This window comes from Podarcis cretensis (genome assembly GCF_951804945.1).
Source record: "Podarcis cretensis genome assembly, chromosome: 12".
Classification (NCBI taxonomy): Eukaryota; Metazoa; Chordata; class Lepidosauria; order Squamata; family Lacertidae; genus Podarcis; species Podarcis cretensis.
In genome coordinates, this window is record NC_137181.1 from 29203055 (window position 1) to 29224770 (window position 21716).

Below are 21716 nucleotides of genomic sequence, written 5' to 3' on the forward strand. Positions count from 1 at the left end.
GGGCAACCAGCACAGTAAAACACACTTTGATTAAAGACAAAACTTTGCATTTGTGAAAGCAGGCATGGCGTGCTTTCAAATCTTTCCCCTGTTCCTTCAGAAGATCCTGCTCACAAGCTATATTTCATGAAGGGGAATTAGAGGGATGTTGATGACCTGCCAAAACCCCAAGCAGTGACAAAATCATCAGAACGTCCTGGAAAGGATGCCTTTGCAAAAAAACACACACCAGCCTTTCACAGATGGCTTATATTATGGATACCCAAAAGCGCATGACAGCATTTGTTTGGTTTAAGAAGCTGGAACAGGCTTCATTGATAGAAAGCATAAATATGTCCTCTTGTTTTATAACATCATTTATATAGTACAGTCCTGTCAAACCAGGTGAGATCTGTATTCTATGAATTGTTGATTCAGACACATTTTAGCATGACCCCTTAATTAAATCGCTCTCTGTTTGTAAAGCTGTTTAACAGCAAAAGAAATGTTTAGCATTTTAAAGTCCTGTCGATTTCAATGGAAGAGTTGTGGCTATAATTAAGGCTTGTGAGGCTATTGTATACACCCTTACCTAGGAATGAATCCCATTGAATTCAACAAGCCTTACTTCCGAGTAGACATGTATAGGATTGCTGTGTAATTTTTTACAATGAAGACTAAAAGTGCTAAACTTGCTTAAGCATGCTCTGCCAACACATGCAGGGACCAGGAACTGAACGCCCTGCGCAGAATGGTCACCGCCTATATTGTATTGTCTCCAGAATTCAAATCTTCCTCTTTCCAGATGTGTGCTGAGTTTATAGTTAAAACATGAACCTTTCCAGTCTAGGCTAGCTGAACATGAACCCTTTCTTGATTATTGTATTTCTAGAGCAGTCCCATGTTCCCAGTGTGGCTCCGAGATGAGACTGTGTGTACCTGTGCTCTCTGGTTGTGAATTTCTTCCATCCCCCAAAATGCCCTGAGTGATATGTCTGGATACTTGGCCTTGTTCAGATGTTCTCCATGTGTTTCTAAATTGTGACGAATAAATGTCACAATGTTTTTCAAGCATTCAGATCTCCAAAGCAAGCTAACGTTTTGAATCTCGACACATACTCATACTATTTTTATCATGTTTTTATAATGTTGCACTATTTCAGTGTTGTTAGCCACCCTGAGCCCGGTTTCGGCTGGGGAGGGCGGGATATAAATAAAATTTATTATTATTATTATTATTATTATTATTATTATTGGCAGGGTTTAACTTTTGGTTCCCAGGTGTGTGTGTGTGTGTGTGTGTGTGTGCGTGCGTGCGTGCGTGCCCAGGTATTGTGGTTAGAGTGTTGAACTCCAGGTTCAAATCCCCACTCAGCATCGGCACTCAACCCTGGGCAGTCAGTCTCTTGGCATAACCTACCTTGCAGGGTTGTGGTTAGGATATCATGGATAGAGAACAGTGTATGCTTCATTGATCATCTTGGAGTAAAGTTGAGACACCTACGGAATAAAAGTGGAGTACAGTGGTACCTTGGTTCTCAAAGGCCTTGGTACTCAAACAACTTGGAACCCAAACACTGCAAACCTGGAAGTAAGTGTTCCGGTTTGCCAACTGTTTTCAGAAGCCGAATGTGCTCCGTTTTGAGTGTTACGCTTCCAATTTGAGTGTTACACTGAGGTCTGTCGGTTTTTGCTATTTATTTTGCGTTTTTGTTTTTGTGGCTCTTTTTGTTTTGTTTTTGTGACTGTGTGGGACCTAGTTCAGCTACTGACTGATTGATTGTGTGACTGCAGCACATTGTTTATTGCTTTCATTTTATGGATCACTGGTCTCGTTAGATAGTAAAATTCATGTTAAATTGCTGTTTTAGGGGTTGTTTTTAAAAGTCTGGAGTGGATTAATTCATTTTGCATTACTTTCTATGGGAAAGTGTGTCTTGGTTTTGGAACGCTTTGGTTTTGGAACGGACTTCTGCAACGGATTAAGTTTGAGAACCAAGGTACGATTGTAATAAAAAATAACCCAGAATGCCACTGATAATGTGATGGGTATCTCTCTCCCACACAGTCTAGGCCACTTCTGATGTCATGTTAGCATTGCACATAGAATTGCAATAGCGCATCCTTCCTGCATCACTCTGTTAACATCAAAAAGTCTTGGTTTTGTGAGACAAATGTACACCAAGGCTACTTCCCATATCAACATTGCCCCAGCTCCGTGTGGAGGGCAGCAGCATGGGCTCCTTTGCTAACACGAAACATCCAAAAGGAATGAAACACACTCCACTGGCTTAGGGTAATGTCCAAGAGGCAGGCTGAGTCATCATCATTAATCCCCAAACAGCTGGAATGCAGGGGTGTGGCAAGGAGGTATGAAGATTCCAAAGCAGTTTAAGCACTCCTAAAATATCTTATTAGAAACTGAGCACAGGGCAGTGTTCTTAATTGGGACTACTTCCTCCCCAGGGATTTGGTGGGGGAGGGGGATTTGATTCTGTTTCCATTTGTATAAGAAACGATCAGATTTGCACTTCTTGAGAACACAGTTCTTCTTTGAAATTGACACTTTTACAATTTTTGTGATGCAGTTATCCAGTGATACAATGTGTGCAACATGGCATATACTGGGGGGAAAATGGCATAAAGTTGTATTTTATTTATTTATTTCATAAGATGTGTGTGTGTATATAAATATGTGTGTGTGTGTGTGTGTATATATTTATATATATGTATATATGTATATATGTATATATGTATATAGATATTTATATGGATACACACACACACACACACACACACACACACACACACACCACTTGGTGGTAAGGGGGGGCGGAACCCTCAAAGCAGGTTACAACATGCAAATAATGGTGAAAATAATGCCAAAAAATGCATTATATTGTTGCAGTTGCTCACAAAAATGTAGGCTTTAAGGTTACAAAAATAGGCATATTAGGAAAAATATGTTGATGAATTTTAAGGAGAGTTTTAAAAACATACCACAAATTACCATGAAAATGTGGAAAACTGAATTTAAGACTGGAAAAATGAGGAACTGAGAGGAAAGTGAAATTGACACATCCGAACGTCACTATGAATCCTCCCCCCCCCCCCCGACCGACCGTGTCGATTTCATACCCACAAAGAAACCTGACATTAGTATAACAAAGAAGTTGCTGCGGAATTTTTGTCTCCTCTTCCACAGCAGTTTGCTATCCACACTGTCCGTGATAAGCATTTCTTGGCTTGCCTTTTTGTAGCACAATTTCCCATTTAGCTTGGTCTGAATTCTAGGCAATGGCTTTACCTTATGTGAGATGCCTCTGTGGGAGTCCACGGCAAACAGTGGAGCATCATACTGCGTTATCTGGCACGAGATGGAGAACAGTTACTGCTTTGAAATGCTCTAGCGTCTCCAAAAGCCAAGGGATCCATCACTAAAAGCCTGGCTCCAACTGTCCCCTACTCTGGGTCTAAAATCAACAGCCTCCCACCCACTGACCCCACAGCAGGATGACTGGCAACCTACTTCCCCCCAAAAAGAAGCTTTGTATGAGAACAACATTAATTTAATGATGATTAATATCCCATACATTCTGCAAAGTGAAGCTAAAAGCATTCAATCACTGGTTGAAGTATTGAAATTTTCCCTGGAAGATTGATCACAGAGGGGCAGTGACCTTTCAAGAAATTAACAAAGGGGAAAGCATATGGATTCACCGCATGAACTCAGAAAATAGGAATGAATTAGCTCCGTGCAGTATAAAGACACTGCGTATACCTTAAATCTACCTATCACAATAACACAATTTCATTATTAACATTTTTTATTTCTAAAGCACCTCCTGTCGGCGGATTTGGGTGATCAGGTTGAGCCTTTAGCAGTAAAATACATAAGCACAGCTTCCTATATCTCACAATAATATGCTTTTTTAAATAAAATAATAAAAAGACCAGTTATAGTTATCTAAGCTGACTAAACTATTGGCTGAGGTTCCAAGGTAATAAGTCTCAGCAATTAGTATTTGAGATATAGTACAAAAATGTAATAATGGCACTAGTCCAGAGGTGCCCAGGTAGCTGAATATACATTGCTGCACCATATGACATATCTGCACAGGGCAGATACCTTGTCATGCTAGCTTTGGCACCTCTGATTTCCCATGAGGAAGGGGATATTAGTCTTACGGACCTCCTGTTGAACTACAACTCCCATCAGACCCAGATAGCACGGCTAGTGGCAAAGGATGATGGGAATTGTAGTTCAACATCTACAGGACCATAAATTAGTGAATCCTGCTATGAGGGGTAATAGGCTGTCTCAAATCTGCCCGCCTTGCCCTAAACAGGTGATTGGAGCTATTAGAACTGACCGCGTCAATCATCTGTTGGACACTGCACCTGAGAACATAAATTTTCATAGTCCAGTAGGGGTGACATTTGGAGCCCTCTGCCCCCAGCTAGCACCCTTTTGTGAAAGAGCCTGCCAAGAGCAAAAAAAAAAAAAAAAAAAAAAAGGAAAGTATGACAGCAAGCAAATGAATTCAGCAGCCCAGATCAAACAGTGCAATGCACAGTCTTGAATTGAAACTTTCTGGTTGCTAGTGAAAACAGACATCCTGTTGATCAAATTAGGTTGGAAATTGTAAGGATATTACAGTGGTACCTCAGGTTAAGAACTTAATTCGTTCTGGAGGTCCGTTCTTAGCCTGAAACTGTTCTTAACCTGAGGTACCACTTTAGCTAATGGGGCCACCTGCTGCCGCCGTGCGATTTCTGTTCTCATCCTGAGGTAAAGTTCTTAACCTGAGGTACTATTTCCAGGTTAGCGGAGTCTGTAACCTGAAGCGTCTGTAACCTGAGGTACCACTGTACATTAAGCGCACATGCAACAAAGGCATCAGACACTGTTGATACAGCGTAAAAAAAAAATCCACTTCTGGTGGCAGTAGTCAGTGTATGTGGGTGTGCATTGAGTGACAGATGGTAAGGCACTTCTGTGTCTATCCAGTATAGGCCTTGCACTGTAGTGGTTGAATGTGGAAAGAACTCGGATCTATATCCACGTCCAAATGTTGGCCAGCATGCCCATACGCATCAACATGCACATAAGGCAGAACTTTTGAAGGGTTTGGGAGAGGGGTTGGGCTCAAGATCCTATGTCCATCCCATGAAGCCTCACATTTTTTCTGCAAAATTGGGGGGACCTCCAGTAAGCAGGAAACTCTTCCCGACACATATTTTGCCTCATTTCCCCACCCACAGGACTCCCTGTTTTAAAGCAGGAAGAATGATCATAAATATAAGGTTTGCACACACACACACACACACACAGACACACACACACACATCCCACACACGTATAGTCCTAAAATTATATTCAAAAGGAGTTTAGATGGGGAAAGTGTGTGGGCAAGAGTTAAAATCAAAACAGTGAAGGGAGGAAATGGCAAACAAATGTACCATTAGGAAAGTAAGAATGCTTTTTGTTCAAAAGTGGGGCGGGGAATCCTTCCTATTGGAACAATCAAAATATTTTCTTTATCCATAAAATAATATTTATTAAGCCTGGATTAAGATCCATCCTGAATTCATTTTGACAGCTCGTATAACAAATTTGTTTAGTATTTTTGTGGTTAAGACTTCTCCTTTGCACTGCAGTTTCTTAATGTTCATGGACACATAGCAAATGGCTAAGGATTTTATAATGGAGAACATGGTTAACATTTGCTCTCATGTGTTTGAAATGTGACTCTGGATGGCTGGAAAGAGAAATATTTGAATTAAGTCACCCATAAGCTAAGGATTTGTAATAACCCTTTGTCCTGAGAGCCGCTTTAATTTATTCTGAGGTCTCTGCTGTTTTCAGCTCAGTCTAGGGCCTGCCCTACCGTTAGGCAAAGGGAGGCAGCTGATTCAGGTGGCAGATGCCAGGCTGCTGCAGCAGAACCCACAACACTTGCCTGCTGCCCTCAGGTATGGTGGAGGAAGGATGTCATTCCATCACTATGGTTGAAGTAAGATTCAGCTGCCAGTCTGTAATGTACAGATTCAGCTGCCAGTGTGATGCACAGGTAAAGTAGCACTCTAAGATCTCAGTTTTAGGCCATGATCCAGATAACCTGCTCTGCATATGCTTGCAGGCTTTGACTATGGCATGGCTGTTTTCTACTATGTAAGCAGCATATCTTGCAAAAATCTGAGGAAGGAAAACCAAGCCACATCTGCAATTGTATCTCTTAATTGTGGTCACATTTGTTATTTAGTTGTGGGGGGTGGGATAGGGAGAAAAAATTATGTAGGAAAGCACTTGCAACTATTTACATTTACTTTTATGTAATATCGGCTGGTGAAACTGTCATTCTGTTGTATTATTTCCTTATTTATTTTGCATGATAATTTAATAAATAATAACATGTTCTCAGAGCAATGAAATATTCCCAAAGCTGAGAATGATATATCGCAAGATAATGTCAGTAAAAACTTCAAACAGAAATAACAACAACACCTGAACAAGGTTTTCAAGGCATTTTTAGTCAAAGATGTTATTTTTATTCCAGTCAGTACCAATAATAAGCAATCTTGTCTGCTTCAGAAACTGGCAAAAAGATATTTCTAAGCTTGTCTGGAATTGGAAAAAGCCTAGAATAAAATATAAAATACTTTAAGATACAAAAGATAGAGAAGGCTTTTTCCTTCCAGACTTGAAATTATACTACGAAGCAGCTTGCATCATGTGGATTCGGGATTGGATTAAATTAGAAAGAGATGAAATACTGGACTTGGAAGGACATGATAATAGATTTGGTTGGCAGTCATATTTATGGTATGGGAAAGATAAACAAACATAAAGGTTTTCATAATCATATAATAAGAAAAGCACTTATAAAAGTTTGGAATAAATATAAAAACTTTCTACAACCAAGAACTCCATGGTGGCTTTCGCCGGTGGAAGCATTAGCATTAAAAACCACTTAGTAAAGGAGGGAATTGGTTGGCGTATAGAGAATTATTAATAGAGGCGGGAAAAGGATTAAGGCTGAAAGGATATGAGGAATTGAAGACCTTTTTACAAACCTGGTTACATCATAGACAATTAAATGAACAGTTTAAGGAAGACAATAAGAAAGGTTTTGGTTATACAGCTTCAAACTTTCAAAAAGAGATAGTCTAGAGTGACACAAAATTACTTCAAAAAAAGTACAGTCTTCTACTTTATGGGGAAACGTTAGATGAAATAGTAAAGTCAGCACAAATAAAGTGGCTCAGGATTTAGGTCATAAGATACAATTTGAAGATTGAGAAAAGATGTGGAAGGTAAATCTAAAATTTACAGATTGTATCTTACTGAAAGAATTATATGAAAATGATGTATAGATGGTATATAACACTAGAGGAAGTGGTCAAAATGTATAAAAAGGGATCAAAAACATGTTGGAAATGTAAAGAAAAAGATGGTACATTCTATCATATGTGGTGGGAATGCAAAAAGATTAGAAATTATTGGGAAATGATATATAATGAATTGAAAAAAAATGTTTAAAAAGACTTTTGTTAAGAAACCAGAAGCATTCCTCCTAGGAATTTTACACCAAGATGTAAAAAAAGAAAATTGGAAATTATTTATGTATGCAACAACAGCGGCAAGAATTATATTAGCACAAACTTGGAAGACAGAAGAAATACCAACGAAAGAACAATGGCAAGGGAAACGTATGGAATATGCAGAACTGGCAAAACTAACGGAAAAATTACATGAAAAGGACAACAAAGACTTCAAAAGAGAATGGGAACCATTTACAACATATATGAAGAGGCAACATAAAGAAATGGACTCATTGGTAGGGTTTGAGTAAACAATCACAACTGTATACAACAAAAAATAAGACTATTTGTATTAGGAAAATTTTGGGGAAACAATACGCAGGGTGAACAATATGGAAATAAAACAAAACGGGAGTATGAGGGAAGCCCAGGGGAGTAAGGTGGAAATATGAAAAATTGTTAAAAGATATATTGTTAGAAGTATACATAGAAAAATCAATTTTTTTAAAAAAAATAAGGCCTTTTTAGTCAGACCAAGTTCCTTGATTTGGTGGGTTTCTTGTTGCGGGTGGTTCCTCAATCCTGGGGCTATAACAGAAAAAGACCTCAGTTGTTGCTCCTCATTTTACAGTAGTAGGCGGCAGCACTCACAAGTTGTCCGTCATTAGTGGATCTCTGTGTATGGGAAGGTACATATGGTTCTGTTTATGATATTCTGTGTTTACTTTTCTCTGTATTCTTTCTTCTTTCTAAAATTTAATAAGAATAAAATTTTTTAAAATAGCCTTAATCTGTTTGAACCCACCATAGCAAAGAGCCTCCTCCCCATTACCAGACCCTGGAACTTTCTAGAACTAGGTTTTCTTTCAGGGCGAGTGTGCTGTAATATACATTATTGCTGACTTTTCAACTACATTTATTGCCCCTTCTCAAACGAAGTGGTCTGAGCAACTGGCATATCTGGGTTTTCTGCTACACCTCTACTTATCTCCCAAACTAGCAACATAGCTCAGTGCAATGTTCAATTAATTTTAGATTATTTCTAATTACCCACTGACACGACTTGTAAATGATACATTAGTGGAAGGGATGGCTTTGGGCAAATATAATAGTCTGTCAGTCTTCCCCAGAAGCTATAATTAAATCAAAAGATAAGAAGAGATTACTGTAATTATTTTGACAGTGAACTGATAGAAGTGTGCCCAAGTGACACAGATTGAAGAGCACCAAATGTCAATTGCTTAGAAACAATTAGGGTAAAGCACGAAATGTAAACATGTGCTTATCTATCCTTAGATCTCCTCTGGGCTACTTGCTAAAATTGCCCCGATCATTGATGAGGTCTTGAGGTTCAACCAAACTCTGCACAGAAGAGGATTCTGATGACTGTGGTGGTTGCACATGATTTGTAAACTCGTTGGTCTTGTAGTTTGGGTACCACCAATGTCCAGTTCAGTTCTCAAAGAAGATTAGACCAACAGCAACAGGTTTTAAAGAAAATGTGCTCAGACATCAGAATGCCACATTTTTTCCTTATAATAAATGAAAGATGCAAAGCATATATGGTTCTGCTTTTGAAGGCAGAAAGTACTCCGAAAGCTTTTGAATTACATATTTCTCTTAGGTCCACATTTTAGTGTATTTATACTGTATTTCTTTAGCTGTTTAGTCTGCAAGATGAAAAGTTCTTGTGTAAATCAGAAGCTTGCTTACCCCTACACCACAAGACTTTGATCAAATTAAATATATCCCATAACCTTATTTCTGTGTTCTGGACATGCCCCAGCCATCAACATGAAGCCTTAATGTTTGGATTGCCAAGGCTTTCCTCCTCTGCTTCCTCCCTGCTATGCTTCCAGGGTCGCGGTTTGAGAAGTCACATATCCTTTTGATAATACCCATGTTGAATATCAAAAAGAAACAGGGTGACAGAGAACAGGGTACCACTGGCTGCCAAAAGTGGCAGATGAGAGACCCAGAGTAGCAGGTTTGCAAGATGGCCTATCAGACAATGGCTAAATTTGGACAGCATGATAAACCATTGTTTATTGTGATGGAAATAACCCTAGTTGAGTCTTGGCTTGTGTGCTCCCCCCTCCTTTTCGATGACATGGAGTTCTGAAGCCCTTGCTTCCATATTTTTATTAACCATAGTTTGTCATCCCTTCTGAACCCAGCAAACTATGGTTGATCTTTACCGTTACAAAAAAAAAGTCCAGTTCAAATCGTGTGTTTAAAAACTGGCTTATTTCAATAGAGAGTTAAGAGTAACCACAGTTTAGGATTTGGACATAATGCTAAACTGATTTATTGAAAGCTTCCAATCTTTGCCTCACAGCTGTACTGGGTGTGTTTTTGCCACTGGCTTTCCTAGGCTTGTTCCTATCCCTCTGAGCCATAGTTTAGCATTACATCTGAACAGAGACAATGTGTGGCACGATTATAAGCATGTTTGCTTAGAAGTAACTCCCACTGAATTACTCCCTACTAAATGTACAAAGAGGGACGCAGGTGGCGCTGTGGGTTAAAGCCTCAGCGCCTAGGGCTTGCCGATCGAAAGGTCGGCGGTTCGAATCCCTGCGGCGGGGTGCGCTCCCGCTGCTCGGTCCCAGCGCCTGCCAACCTAGCAGTTCGAAAGCACCTCCGGGTGCAAGTAGATAAATAGGGACCGCTTACCAGCGGGAAGGTAAACGGCGTTTCCGTGTGCGGCTCTGGCTCGCCAGAGCAGCGATGTCACGCTGGCCACGTGACCCGGAAGTGTCTCCGGACAGCGCTGGCCCCTGGCCTCTTAAGTGAGATGGGCGCACAACCCCAGAGTCTGTCAAGACTGGCCCGTACGGGCAGGGGTACCTTTACCTTTACCTTTAAATGTACAAAGTGTGAGGAAGAAGTATTCCTATGTCTTTTTACTCACCAGTTACTTCCTACACTATTTATGCATCTTAGGTGATAAATAAACCAGGAATTGCATCAAAAGCCCTCATATTTGAGGTCAGCAGAAACTACACAGGATTTTCATATGACTTTACTTTCTGTGAGAAATGAAAAATAAAAGTGTTGAGAAAGGAAATGTAAAACCTGATTTAAGAGCCTTTTGTTTGAGTTTGATTATGGACACTTTGTGAATTATTATAGACAATTCATTTTGACTTATCACACCGAGTTTCTTGACTTGGAAGAACCCCAAACACAACTGAGTTAACATAGGGATTGAGTTACCACTTACTTAAAAAGGAGGGTGGTCTCACCAGGGCAGAATGGAGTTCATTAACAGGCTGAGGCACTTTCTTTGTAGCTACCTGTGTTGTACTTAACCCTTTTAACATCAGACGTTTAGTTCAATCAAATACTTTTTGACAAAAATGAAAAGTGAGAATTCTCACATTGGATTTCTGACCTTGGATAAAAAGAAAATGATATTTATTGCTATTTATTATTATTTTTAATAGGATCCAAGTTCAAAGCTGTATGACTTACTATAAATTAACTGTGGTGAAGCAGGGCATTTAATCTAATTCTTTGTGCTCTCCATTTTTCATTTTATTTTCTTTTTTACAAAGGAAAGTTGCTTGTTTGAAACATTTTGTGTACTGACTAGGGCCGGATTTACGCTATCCTTTCAATCACTATGATACCACTTGAAACAGTTATGTCTTTTCCCAAAGAATTGTTAGGAGATTCCCATTCCTTTTACAGAGCTACAGTTCCCAGGGAAGAGGCTTTGATGCTAAATCACTTTGGGAATTGTAGCTCTCTTAACAACTCTCAGCTCTCTTTAACCAAAAATTACAGCTCTCAGAATTCTTTGGTGGAAGTCATGACTATTTAAAGTGCTGTCATGGTGCCTTAAAAGCATGGTGTGAATGCTACCTAGTAGACTGTAGAATGCAATGTGTGGAACGAAAAGAAGGAGAGAATTGTGGAAGCTGTTTTACGTGACCCATAGTGTTCTTCAGTTTAAATTTGTGGTTTTAAATCATGTCAGGGCTCCTTTGAGATGTGCCTGGTATGGGATTGTGTGATTCAAAACAAAGTTGTATCTTTACAGTGATGTTTCTGGAATTTATTATGCAGAATGCTGAAATACTTTCTGTTTGGTTCCATATGGTTGTCATCAAAACTCAGTTCACTTTATTTCTTACTGGGCGCTTCCAGACTGTTGCCATTTTGAGGTGGGATTCAATTACATACTGGCAAATTGAGGTAGCATAATTGAAGTTGATTTTGAGCTCTTGAGCAACAAAGCCACCCCCCTCATAGGACTACTAACAGTAAGAAAAGTGATAGGAAAATGCAGTAGAAAGTGTGGGATGACACTGATATGACACAACATTGTATAGCCTCCCCTCAAACGAATAAGGATGAATGCTTAATAAACAGGTTGCTTGGGAAGAGACCATTGATGAATATTTGTATGGTATTAGACCAGTAAGTTGGTTAGCAAGTTATAAGGTTTGAACTCACTGGTCTGTAACATTGGTGCAGTCCCACAGAGATAAATTAAATAATGCACATGTAAAGGTCGTGATTCTGTCTTTTAAGTGTCTCAGAAAATAATCTGCTGGGTTGAGTTGTCGAAGTAGGCCACAAAGCTACGTAACACAATGTAGCTCTTTGAATTATTAAATTGTGTTACGTAACTTTGTGGCCTGTTTAAGCAGCTCAACCCAGCAGATTTAGGGACACAGAGAGCAACGTCATTCCATCAGTTTGCCCTTTGCACGACACAGTTTAGGATGCAGGCCTTCCATTTTGAACAAGGCTGTATGTGAAGAAAATGGCTTCTCTTTAGAAAATGCAGCCACTGGGATTTGACACTCGCCGCAGCAGAGATTCAGCGCTTGTGCATGCTGCTGCTGTGTACCTGCATTATAAACTCCCTCCCGAAGTCTCTGGATTTCCTGACGCACCATTCTGCTCCTTTCAAGGACTTAGTACTTTTTCAATAAAAATAAATAAATTCAATTTGTGGCTCTATTTCAAGTCAGTTGGTTTGATGGTATAAGTAGAGCGGTACCAGTTTTGGATTTAGAGAGCTGTGTGGCTAAAACTCTTTTCATGTGGTTGCTGGAGACATTCTTAGAAACCCCAAACATTTTTGAAGATCCTCAACTGGAGACATTCACAATTCTTCCCTCCCTTTTTACCATTAATCCTTCATGTTTTAACAAGCACTGAAGTTAAGGCAGCCTACACTCTTTCCTGTCAAATCGCCCTCCTTCCCTATATCATTTCTCTTGAATAAAGCAATCTGCTCCCTGTAGTCCATACTCTTGTAAATCAAAGGGATAGATGTCAACACATGCCATATGGAAATATAAACTTCCTTTTTTTAATTAAATGGGATTTTGACATTTGGTTTGAAGTGTTTGTTTTTTTTTTCTTCCAAAAAACCCCCCTCCTATGCAAAAGGCTATCAACTGTTTTTATTTTTAGTTAAAGTTAATTCCCCCCCCCCCGATACCGCAAATAATTTCCAGCTCCAGAATCCTTCCAGTATCCTTCCATAGCTCTTACGTAGAAGATAAGATAGCAAGTATTAAAAGCTGCCCACATCTGGAAGAATTCTCACTTCTGAAAAGACATGATTGTAAATATGCTGCCTTTTATTGAAATAAACTTCTGATGCCTTTCTTTCTGACATGTTTGCTGTTTAAATTACGCAAAACTTTTTATTTTCTCCTTATTTAGCATATGACAGTACTGTCATCCTATTATGCAATGGTAACACAGAGAAGTCTGAAACAAATGGAAACTGCTTTGTTTTGTCTTTTGTTTTCTTTTTGCGGCAAAATCAGGATAAGATTAGGGACCTTATCAGTATTATTCTTACTTTCATCCCACAGGATTTTGAAGACATTGTTAAGGTGAACAAACTTGCAAGAACTGACATGCAGGGGTCAAATAAAAGCTCCATACGGGGCAATTGTAGCTCTTTATCTGAGCCAAGACATTTGAGAGAGTGGGAATAATTTCTCTCTTTAGCCGTTATGATTTTATAAGCCTCTGTCAATGCCCACTTTATAACTCTAAGCTATAATGCATGCTATTTCCTTATCTGCTGATGTCCACTGGGCTACTGTTGTCAGAAGATAATGCTTTGTTCCATTTGGTAAAGACTAAGGAGGAAATGTGCCGGTACTTTGAATCAAGCAGAGCTGTTGGTTTTTTTTATCAGTATCCAGAAAATCTGGTCCTAGACGGTTGTACCCAAGGAAGTTGTCCTGTTAGAGCAAGGATGTTCTCATGCACAACAGCACTTCCTCCCCCTCTTCCTTCGTGCCCCTCCAAATTTATGATGGGAGTTCTCCCAAACACCTGGAGCAAAATTGAGGCGGGGACAAGGAAAAGGGAGAGAAAGGGAGACTTGTTACACAAGTGAAAGTCCTTCAGTGAAAGTCCAGTTGGTGGCTACAACCCACTAACTGGATTCAGCAGTTTAGTTCTTTTATGGCCAGTTTCCTAGCTCTGATCCCAACCCCCAACCCCCTGTTTCCAAGGAAATCTAGTTCTGGAAATTGGATTTGAAATGTAATTATATGGGGCCCTTTTCAACTATCTGAAATGGGCCCTAAGAATAGGGTTGCCGTACTTCCGGAATTTTCTGGACATACCCGGAAAACGGCAGCCAAAAGCAGTATCCTGGAGGAAATTGACAAAATGTCCGGGAAAATCAACAAGTTTTCTGTCTGGATTTTCACTTTTTGAAATATGGCAACCCTACCCTAACAGGACTAAAACGAGATGCTTCTAGGTGCCTTTAAAACCCCGTGGTGCCATTAAGAGTGCAAACAGACCTACAGGCCACCATGTCTTCTGCACACATGGCCTAAATCATGGAACAGCACTGGCCACGTGTGTTTCTGTAATATGGAGGTGCCTGGTGTTTGCTTTGTCAGAAGCTGGAAATACTTCTAAACTCTTCGTATTTCCAGTGCCCACAAATGAAATATTGTTTCGCGGCCCACAGAATGCCCCAGGGAGTGACATTTCTGAAGAAGACACTTCACCAAATGCAAATCTAAATCTCATATTAGAGTAATATTTATTTAGCACTCTCCTCCAGATGGGTCCAGGCAATGGCTGGCAGAAAGCCATCCTGATACATGAACACCAGTATGCGCAGCCAGTTCACACTTCCCATGTGCACATCAGATGTGGGTCCTGAGGTCAGGCTTCCCAACCAAGATAATGTAAATTACTATCTGTTGCAAGCATATCCATCTGCGGTTAAAGGGATGTGCCATCACTAATCCAAATCTGGCCTGCATTAATTCTTCAAAATAAAAAACAGCCTTACCAGGCACAAATGAACATTTTTAGATCTGTATGTACTGCACACAGTAAAGGCAGAGCAAAAATGAGACATGAGGACACAGTAAAAGTCCTGCTGGATGAGACTAAAAGTTCATTTCATCCAAATTTCTGTTCCATTGGTGGCAAGCTGGAAGCCTCTGGGATGCTTAGCACATCCCCTCAAATGAAAGATAAAGGAATATACTTTTTATTTAGAACCAGTTTGGCATAGTTCAGACCAGGGTTCAAATCTCCACTCAGCCATGAAGTTCTCTGAGTTACCATGGGTCACCATCTCTCAGCCTAATCTACCTCAGGGGGTTGTTGTTGTTGTTATTTAGGATATGATGTACAGGGCAGAACCTTGAGTTTCTCAGAGGAAAGGTAGAATATATAACAAATAATTTGGGCTATTCTGCACTGTGAAAAAGTACACAAAATTTTATTGACTTTCCAGAAGAATATAATCCTAGCAGATCACACTGTCCTGCAACCAGGGCTATTAGCCACTTCTGATTATTGCAGATCACACCACAAATACATGGTGCGCTTTCCTCTTCAAGACTGTCAGGGAACTGCCATCGTAGCCAGAGGCGGAGGGAATGCTCCAGAGGGATGCCGGAGAGGGTCCCAGTAGGGAGAGAGGCAGCCCATCCGGTGGGGAAGGAAATCAGCGTAGCACCAGTGGAGGAGGGGGGCAGATGGGGGAATCGGAGAGAAGGCTCCAGGACTCCTCACCGGAGACCAGCGGGGAGAGCATGGGTCCTCCGCTGCCCACACCCTCCCTGCGCAGAAGACTTCCGCGCAGGGAGAGTAGGAGGCGACTGTGCGTCAAAGAACTTCTTTGCTGGAAGAAGTTCAAGAAACGCCCACTGACGGATTCTGCCAGCGATTGAGACAGCCACGGATGGGTGGCTGTCCGGACAGAAAGGGTTCACCCAGGTAACCCAGCCAGGTGTGGCGCCAACTTACGCACGAGCAACCCCCTAGAACCATTACAAAGACATTATTTAATAAGGCAATGACTACAACCAAAGAACCTCTTCCAGTGTAAAAGAACCCATATGTTTTGTACGTCTTACCTTTATTCCCAGTTCCATAAATGTGGAGCTCTTGTTGAATGCTGCAGATTTGGTCTTCTAATTCAGCCGTGGAAACATTTCTACATTAGAGTGCTGTGTATATTAGGCAGGAAGCTGACATGAAACTGATGTACCATCTTGACAATTCCAAAAAGGGATGGGCATACAATTTTAGGCAGATGCACCTTCTAAGTTCATTGGGGCCTGGAAGAGCATTACAGTGTAGACACGCATTTGCCTCAGCCCTACACACTTTGTTGGATCAGGGCCCACAAGTCTTCGGCGTGTTTTCTCCTTCACATGGGAACGATGCTGTAAAACAAGAGTGAAGAACCTTCAGATGTTGGAATACAGCTGCCATCATCCCTGAACCATTGGGCATGTTGGCTAGGGCTTATTGGAGTCTAGCAGCACCTTGTGGTGCCCCAACCTGCTGTAAAGTTTTCCAAGAACTTCCCATTGCTCAGGAAAAGCCTTTTTCCAATTACGCGCTATAACCTGTCTGGCTGCAGTTACCATCAATTTTACTGTAAAAATGCAGAAGAGCTAGGGGTGAACCAATGGAGAAAAAAGCTGAATAATATTATAATTTTAGAATATCTAACTGTGAAGATACACAGAATGAAAGGGTTTAAGGTCAGTGAGAAAGAGGAGGATTGGTTTGAGATGATATTGAATTATTTGGGTAGGTTTGAACAATTTGGGGCAATTAAAATGTTAAAAGTTAAATAAACCTTGTGGATGGAGGAGTGTTAACGTATATAAAATTGTACATATGGTTGATTTGAATATGTTATTATTGATTATTTATGCCCAATGTATCAGCCACCTGGGGGGGGGGGGGTTCACTGTTTGTGTTTTGGCTTGTTGATAAAAAAATAAAAATTTAAAACATTTAAAAAAAAGAAAGAAAGAAAAGCCTGAAACTATTCTCTGTATTCTTCAGTATCCAGGGCTATTTTTCTATCAAAACATTAGGGCAACCTAACTGCCATTTCAGAGAGTGTATTCAGCACTGCAGATATTGGCTTTAAAAAATCTGCTGCTATTGTCACACAACGTTTGTCATTAGTGATAAAGCATGTGGTTGTCTGATTAAAGCTTTGATATGAAATGATAATACATCAGACCTGGTCTTCAAGAGTTGTTGCAGCCTGTAGAAATGGAAGGGCAGCTCCACAGCTGCTGATTTTCAAGGGCTCTCTGTTCCTGTGCCACCTATCACAACGGATATTTCTGTGGGTAAACTTGTGGAAGAGGGCACCCTCTGAAAATGATGGAAACTACATTTTTTGATGTTGCACTTGACCACTGATGAAACTGCAGTGCTTGGTGGGCAAGGCAGCAGGAAATAACAGCATCAGATAAGCATATGAAACTTTTAGCAGAGGAAAGGGGAATGGGGGATATTTGATTAATATTTCAATTTTAAAAAAACACTTTAGCTTGTTTGAACACCTTAATCAGGTATGGGGAGCCTGTGCCCCCCCAATCCCCCAGATGTTGCTGGACTACAAATCCTATTTCCCCCGGACCCTTCACCATATTTGCTGGGCTGATGGTAGTTGGAGTCCGACAGCAAATGACTGGATACTGGTTCAGCATTGCTGACTGAAAGGGTGGAAAGACTGAAAAGAAAGTTAAATTCATGCATACAGATGCATGTGTGAAGCAGCCCTATATTTTGAAAGGTTTTTCAAAGAACAAGGCATCAAAGGAGTATTTGTTACAGAGTATTAATTCTAGGATTATTTTTCTAATAGAAACAAAAGAAAGAAAGAAAACCCTTCATTCTTTTATCCCTTTTTTCTTTTTCTTCTAGTCTTCTGTGATGTCTGTCTGCTTCGCCCGCTTTCATCCAAACCTGGTTGTCGGAGGGACCTATTCTGGCCAAATTGTGCTGTGGGATAATCGGAGTCACAGGAGGACACCAGTTCAGCGCACACCCCTTTCTGCAGCTGCTCACACGGTAAAGGATTAAACTCATCATCATTATTTTTAAAGACAAATATCAATAGCAGGATGTTGTAGTGTAATATTTTTGTATGCTAAATAAAAAAATTAAAATAAAGAGCTTGTAATTTTGAATAGTAAGTGACAGGGTAGACTATCAGGGCTACAAATTCCTTGCCCAGCCAGGGCCTGTGCCTTTAATTATGTCGCTCTGCTGGTTGTCTTGCATACCCCTGCTCCCCATCTATGACGATTAGGACTGTCATTTTTGTTTGTTGTTGTTGTTTAGGCGTTTAGTGGTGTCTGACTTTTCGTGACCCCATGGACCAGAGCACGCCAGGCACTCCTGTCTTCCACTGCCTCCCGCAGTTTGGTCAAACTCATGCTGGTAGCTTCGAGAACACTGTCCAACCATCTCGTCCTCTGTCGTCCCCTTCTCCTTGTGCCCTCAATCTTTCCCAACATCAGGGTCTTTTCCAGGGAGTCTTGTCTTCTCATGAGGTGGCCAAAGTACTGGAGCCTCAGCTTCAGGATCTGTCCTTCCAGTGAGCACTCAGGGCTGATTTCCTTCAGAATGGATAGGTTTGATCTTCTTGCAGTCCATGGGACTCTCAAGAGTCTCCTCCAGCCCCATAATTCAAAAGCATCAATTCTTCGGCGATCAGCCTTCTTTATGGTCCAGCTCTCACTTCCATACACCACTACTGGGAAAACCATAGCTTTAACTATACAGACCTTTGTTGGCAAGGTCTGTCTCTGCTTTTTAAGATGCTGTCTAGGTTTGTCATTGCTCTGTCTCTGCTTTTTAAGATGCTGTCTAGGTTTGTCATTGCTCTGTCTCTGCTTTTTAAGATGCTGTCTAGGTTTGTCATTGCTTTTCTCCCAAGAAGCAGGCGTCTTTTAATTTCGTGACTGCTGTCACCATCTGAAGTGATCATGGAGCCCAACAAAGTAAAATCTCTCACTGCCTCCATTTCTTCCCCTTCTATTTGCCAGGAGGTGATGGGCCCAGTGGCCATGATCTTCGTTTTTTTGATGTTGAGCTTCAGACCATATTTTGCGCTCTCCTCTTTCACCCTCATTAAAAGGTTCATTAATTCCTCCTCACTTTTCCTGAAGCATGTCCAAGGGCAGTGGGTAAGCCAACCACTGTATGGAAAGGCCACAAAGCGCTGCACCTTTCCTTGGTGCCTTGATGCAATTCAAGGGAAGAGTGATTTTCCAGGATCTGGCAACCCTGATTTTGAAGATAGATTCATTTGCAAATACAGTAACGTGCCCGTGAGTACCTGACAGAAGTTCTGATGTTATTCTGGTTGAATGGCCCTGCTGTGTTGAGAAATCTGTGACTTAACAATTGCCTCTTTGAGGAGGCTGTCATCAGTGTCCTGGGAAAAAGAGAGAAACTGATAATCCACTTCCACTTTAAAGGAGAACAGCAGTGACTGAGTCCTTCTAAATCGTTGAAGTCTAGAGCATCCCCTGAGGCAAAGAGGGTAAAGTTGCTGAGTTCTGGATTCGTAAGGCAGACACTCAACCTTTCTGGATTCATTAAGTGGCCAGATTTCTGCTGAAATAAACATGAGAAGCTCGTCTCATAATTTCTTCATTCCACCCCTTTCTAAGAACAAACTGCAATTGTATGGAAATTGGGACATTCAAAGTTTCCTGTCCCATTTTTGCAGTCAGAAGCTTCTCTGTAAGCAGCTGTTTGCTCTGCCTGAGGAGGAAGGGGACACACATTTCCATATTGCTTCCTCCCATGAACCAAGTAACTGCATGGAGGGTGGTAATTTAGAGGGGAGGGTTAATCACCAATATCGGTAGTGTCACTTTCCCAATCAAACTAGCAGCCTCCCATCCAATGGCTGAATTTAGTTACAGAATAAAATAAAACCTGGATATCAGTCTTGATCACCATGTGTAATATGTAGCTTAGCCCTGTGAAAATGGGTATGTTGATACTATACCTTAAATTGACTTTTAAAAGAAAAAAATAAGATCTCGGTGGGGTGGGGGGAGGATATAATCACCATAAAATATGGCAAGTTATGATTATTTCACAGATCACTTTGCACGAATTGGACTACTAATGCCGGCAGATTGTGGGATGCAGTGTAAATTGCACCGGCTCCTTCTATGATTTTCTGTCAAAAATCATTAAAAACTTGGCAGTTTTGAGTGCTCCGTGGGGGAATGTACAGTAACAAAGCTTGCTATTTGTTAGAAATAATGAGATGCTGTGATCACCCAACAAATATCCTGGGGCTTTCAGGTCCAGGTTGAATTAAACTGATTTTGGTCATTGCTGAATTCGAAAGTCATGATCTAAAAATTGTGACATCCAAGTGTAAAAGATGAATTGTGGTAGCAATGAGGTTAGCGGGCAGCCATTTATTTAAAAAAGGAATATATTGCTCCAAATTTCTGGCATCAGAACACTTGCCGTGCATGAGTAATGCACATCTTAGAGTTAGGTCAATTTAATAAATCCACTGATGGTGTTCCTTTGATGACTAGTCACCAAGCTACACTTGTAAACATTGTCATTTTAGGAAGATGACTTAGTAATATAGGAAGCTTGTGGAGACTATGCAGGTCACTCAAAATGTTGACCTAGTGTTGAAGAAACTGATTTCATCCCCCCCATCTATTAACACTTGTCAATCCCTGCTGGCAAGTCTATACCTGGGACACAGGAAATGTGTGCACTAGAAATCACAACTGTTTCAGCTGGAACACAGAAGATGTATTCATAAGCATATGTTGTGTGCATATTACATGTCAAATTCAAACTACTACAAGGATCACATCAGATCATGGTTAGAGGAGTCTGCCCTTCAGGATAAGCAGAAATTAAGACCTAGCTTTTATCATGTGTCCATCTTACATTTCAGTTATACCAAGCTTTTAAATGACTCCGTAAACCTGGGAGCAGAATGGATTCCTTGTCTTACCTCCAGACCCACTTACCATCCACCAGTTGGACAAGATGTTTGCCTATGGATTATGCAACTGCTTCCTGGGGTTATTAGGGACTAACATTTCTGTGGTTTGGGTCTACACATGTTGGTCTTTATGTGCATAAGCCCTATGTAGTAATTATATTCAATGCATGAATTTCAGGTGACAGGATAGGCAGCAGTGGTGGAGTGAGTAAACTCTTTGTAGACTCATCTAAATTATTTGCGTAAAGTGAAAGAGTTCAAATATTGTTCTGTGTAAGCCACTTTCCCCATCCATTATTGTAGTAGACTTCTACTTTTTCAGACACAGACTACCTTTAACCCAAACGTGCATTTAGAGATCCATTTCTGGGAAGTGCTGCTGTTACCGTATTTTTCATCCCATAGAGCACACTGGCCCATAGGAATGCACCTAGTTTTTTGGGGGGGGGAATAAAGGAATCCCCCCCTTTATTTCCCCCCCAAAACCAGGTCGGGGAATCCAAACCAGGTCGGGGAACAGCGGGATGGCGGCGCTGTGCCTCCCCGCTGTCCCCCGAGCTTATGGGGCTGGTGCTGGGGAGAAGCGCGCTGCGCCTCCCCACTGTCCCCCGAGCTTGTGGGCTGCAGGCTGCTGCCCGCAAGCCTTGCGAGCCCGCGGGACCTCCTGCCGGGCACGCGAGGCTTGCGTATAGCTTCCTGAAGCCTGGAGAGCGAGAGGGGTCGGTGCGCACCGACCCCTCTCACTCTCCAGGCTTCAGCGAAAGCCTGCATTCACCCCATAGGACACACACACATTTCCCCTTCATTTTTGGAGGGGAAAAAGTGCGTCCTATAGGGCGAAAAATACGGTACCTTTTTCTTAAATTTATATCATGTCATTCCAAAGGATCCCACCTTGTACCACCTTAGATCA

The 21716-nt window shown here is 41.0% G+C and overlaps 1 protein-coding gene across 9 annotated transcripts in view; it reads left to right on the top strand.

Annotated features, from left to right (window-relative positions):
* Nucleotides 1-21716, top strand: part of DYNC1I1 (dynein cytoplasmic 1 intermediate chain 1) — a 240409-nt gene that overhangs the window by 159063 nt on the left and 59630 nt on the right. For all 9 annotated transcript variants that reach the window (XM_079948171.1, XM_079948163.1, XM_079948167.1 and 6 more), the window contains one exon: nucleotides 17725-17871. In XM_079948171.1, coding sequence (XP_079804297.1) covers nucleotides 17725-17871 — 147 coding nt within the window. The remainder of the gene's footprint in view (nucleotides 1-17724; nucleotides 17872-21716) is intronic.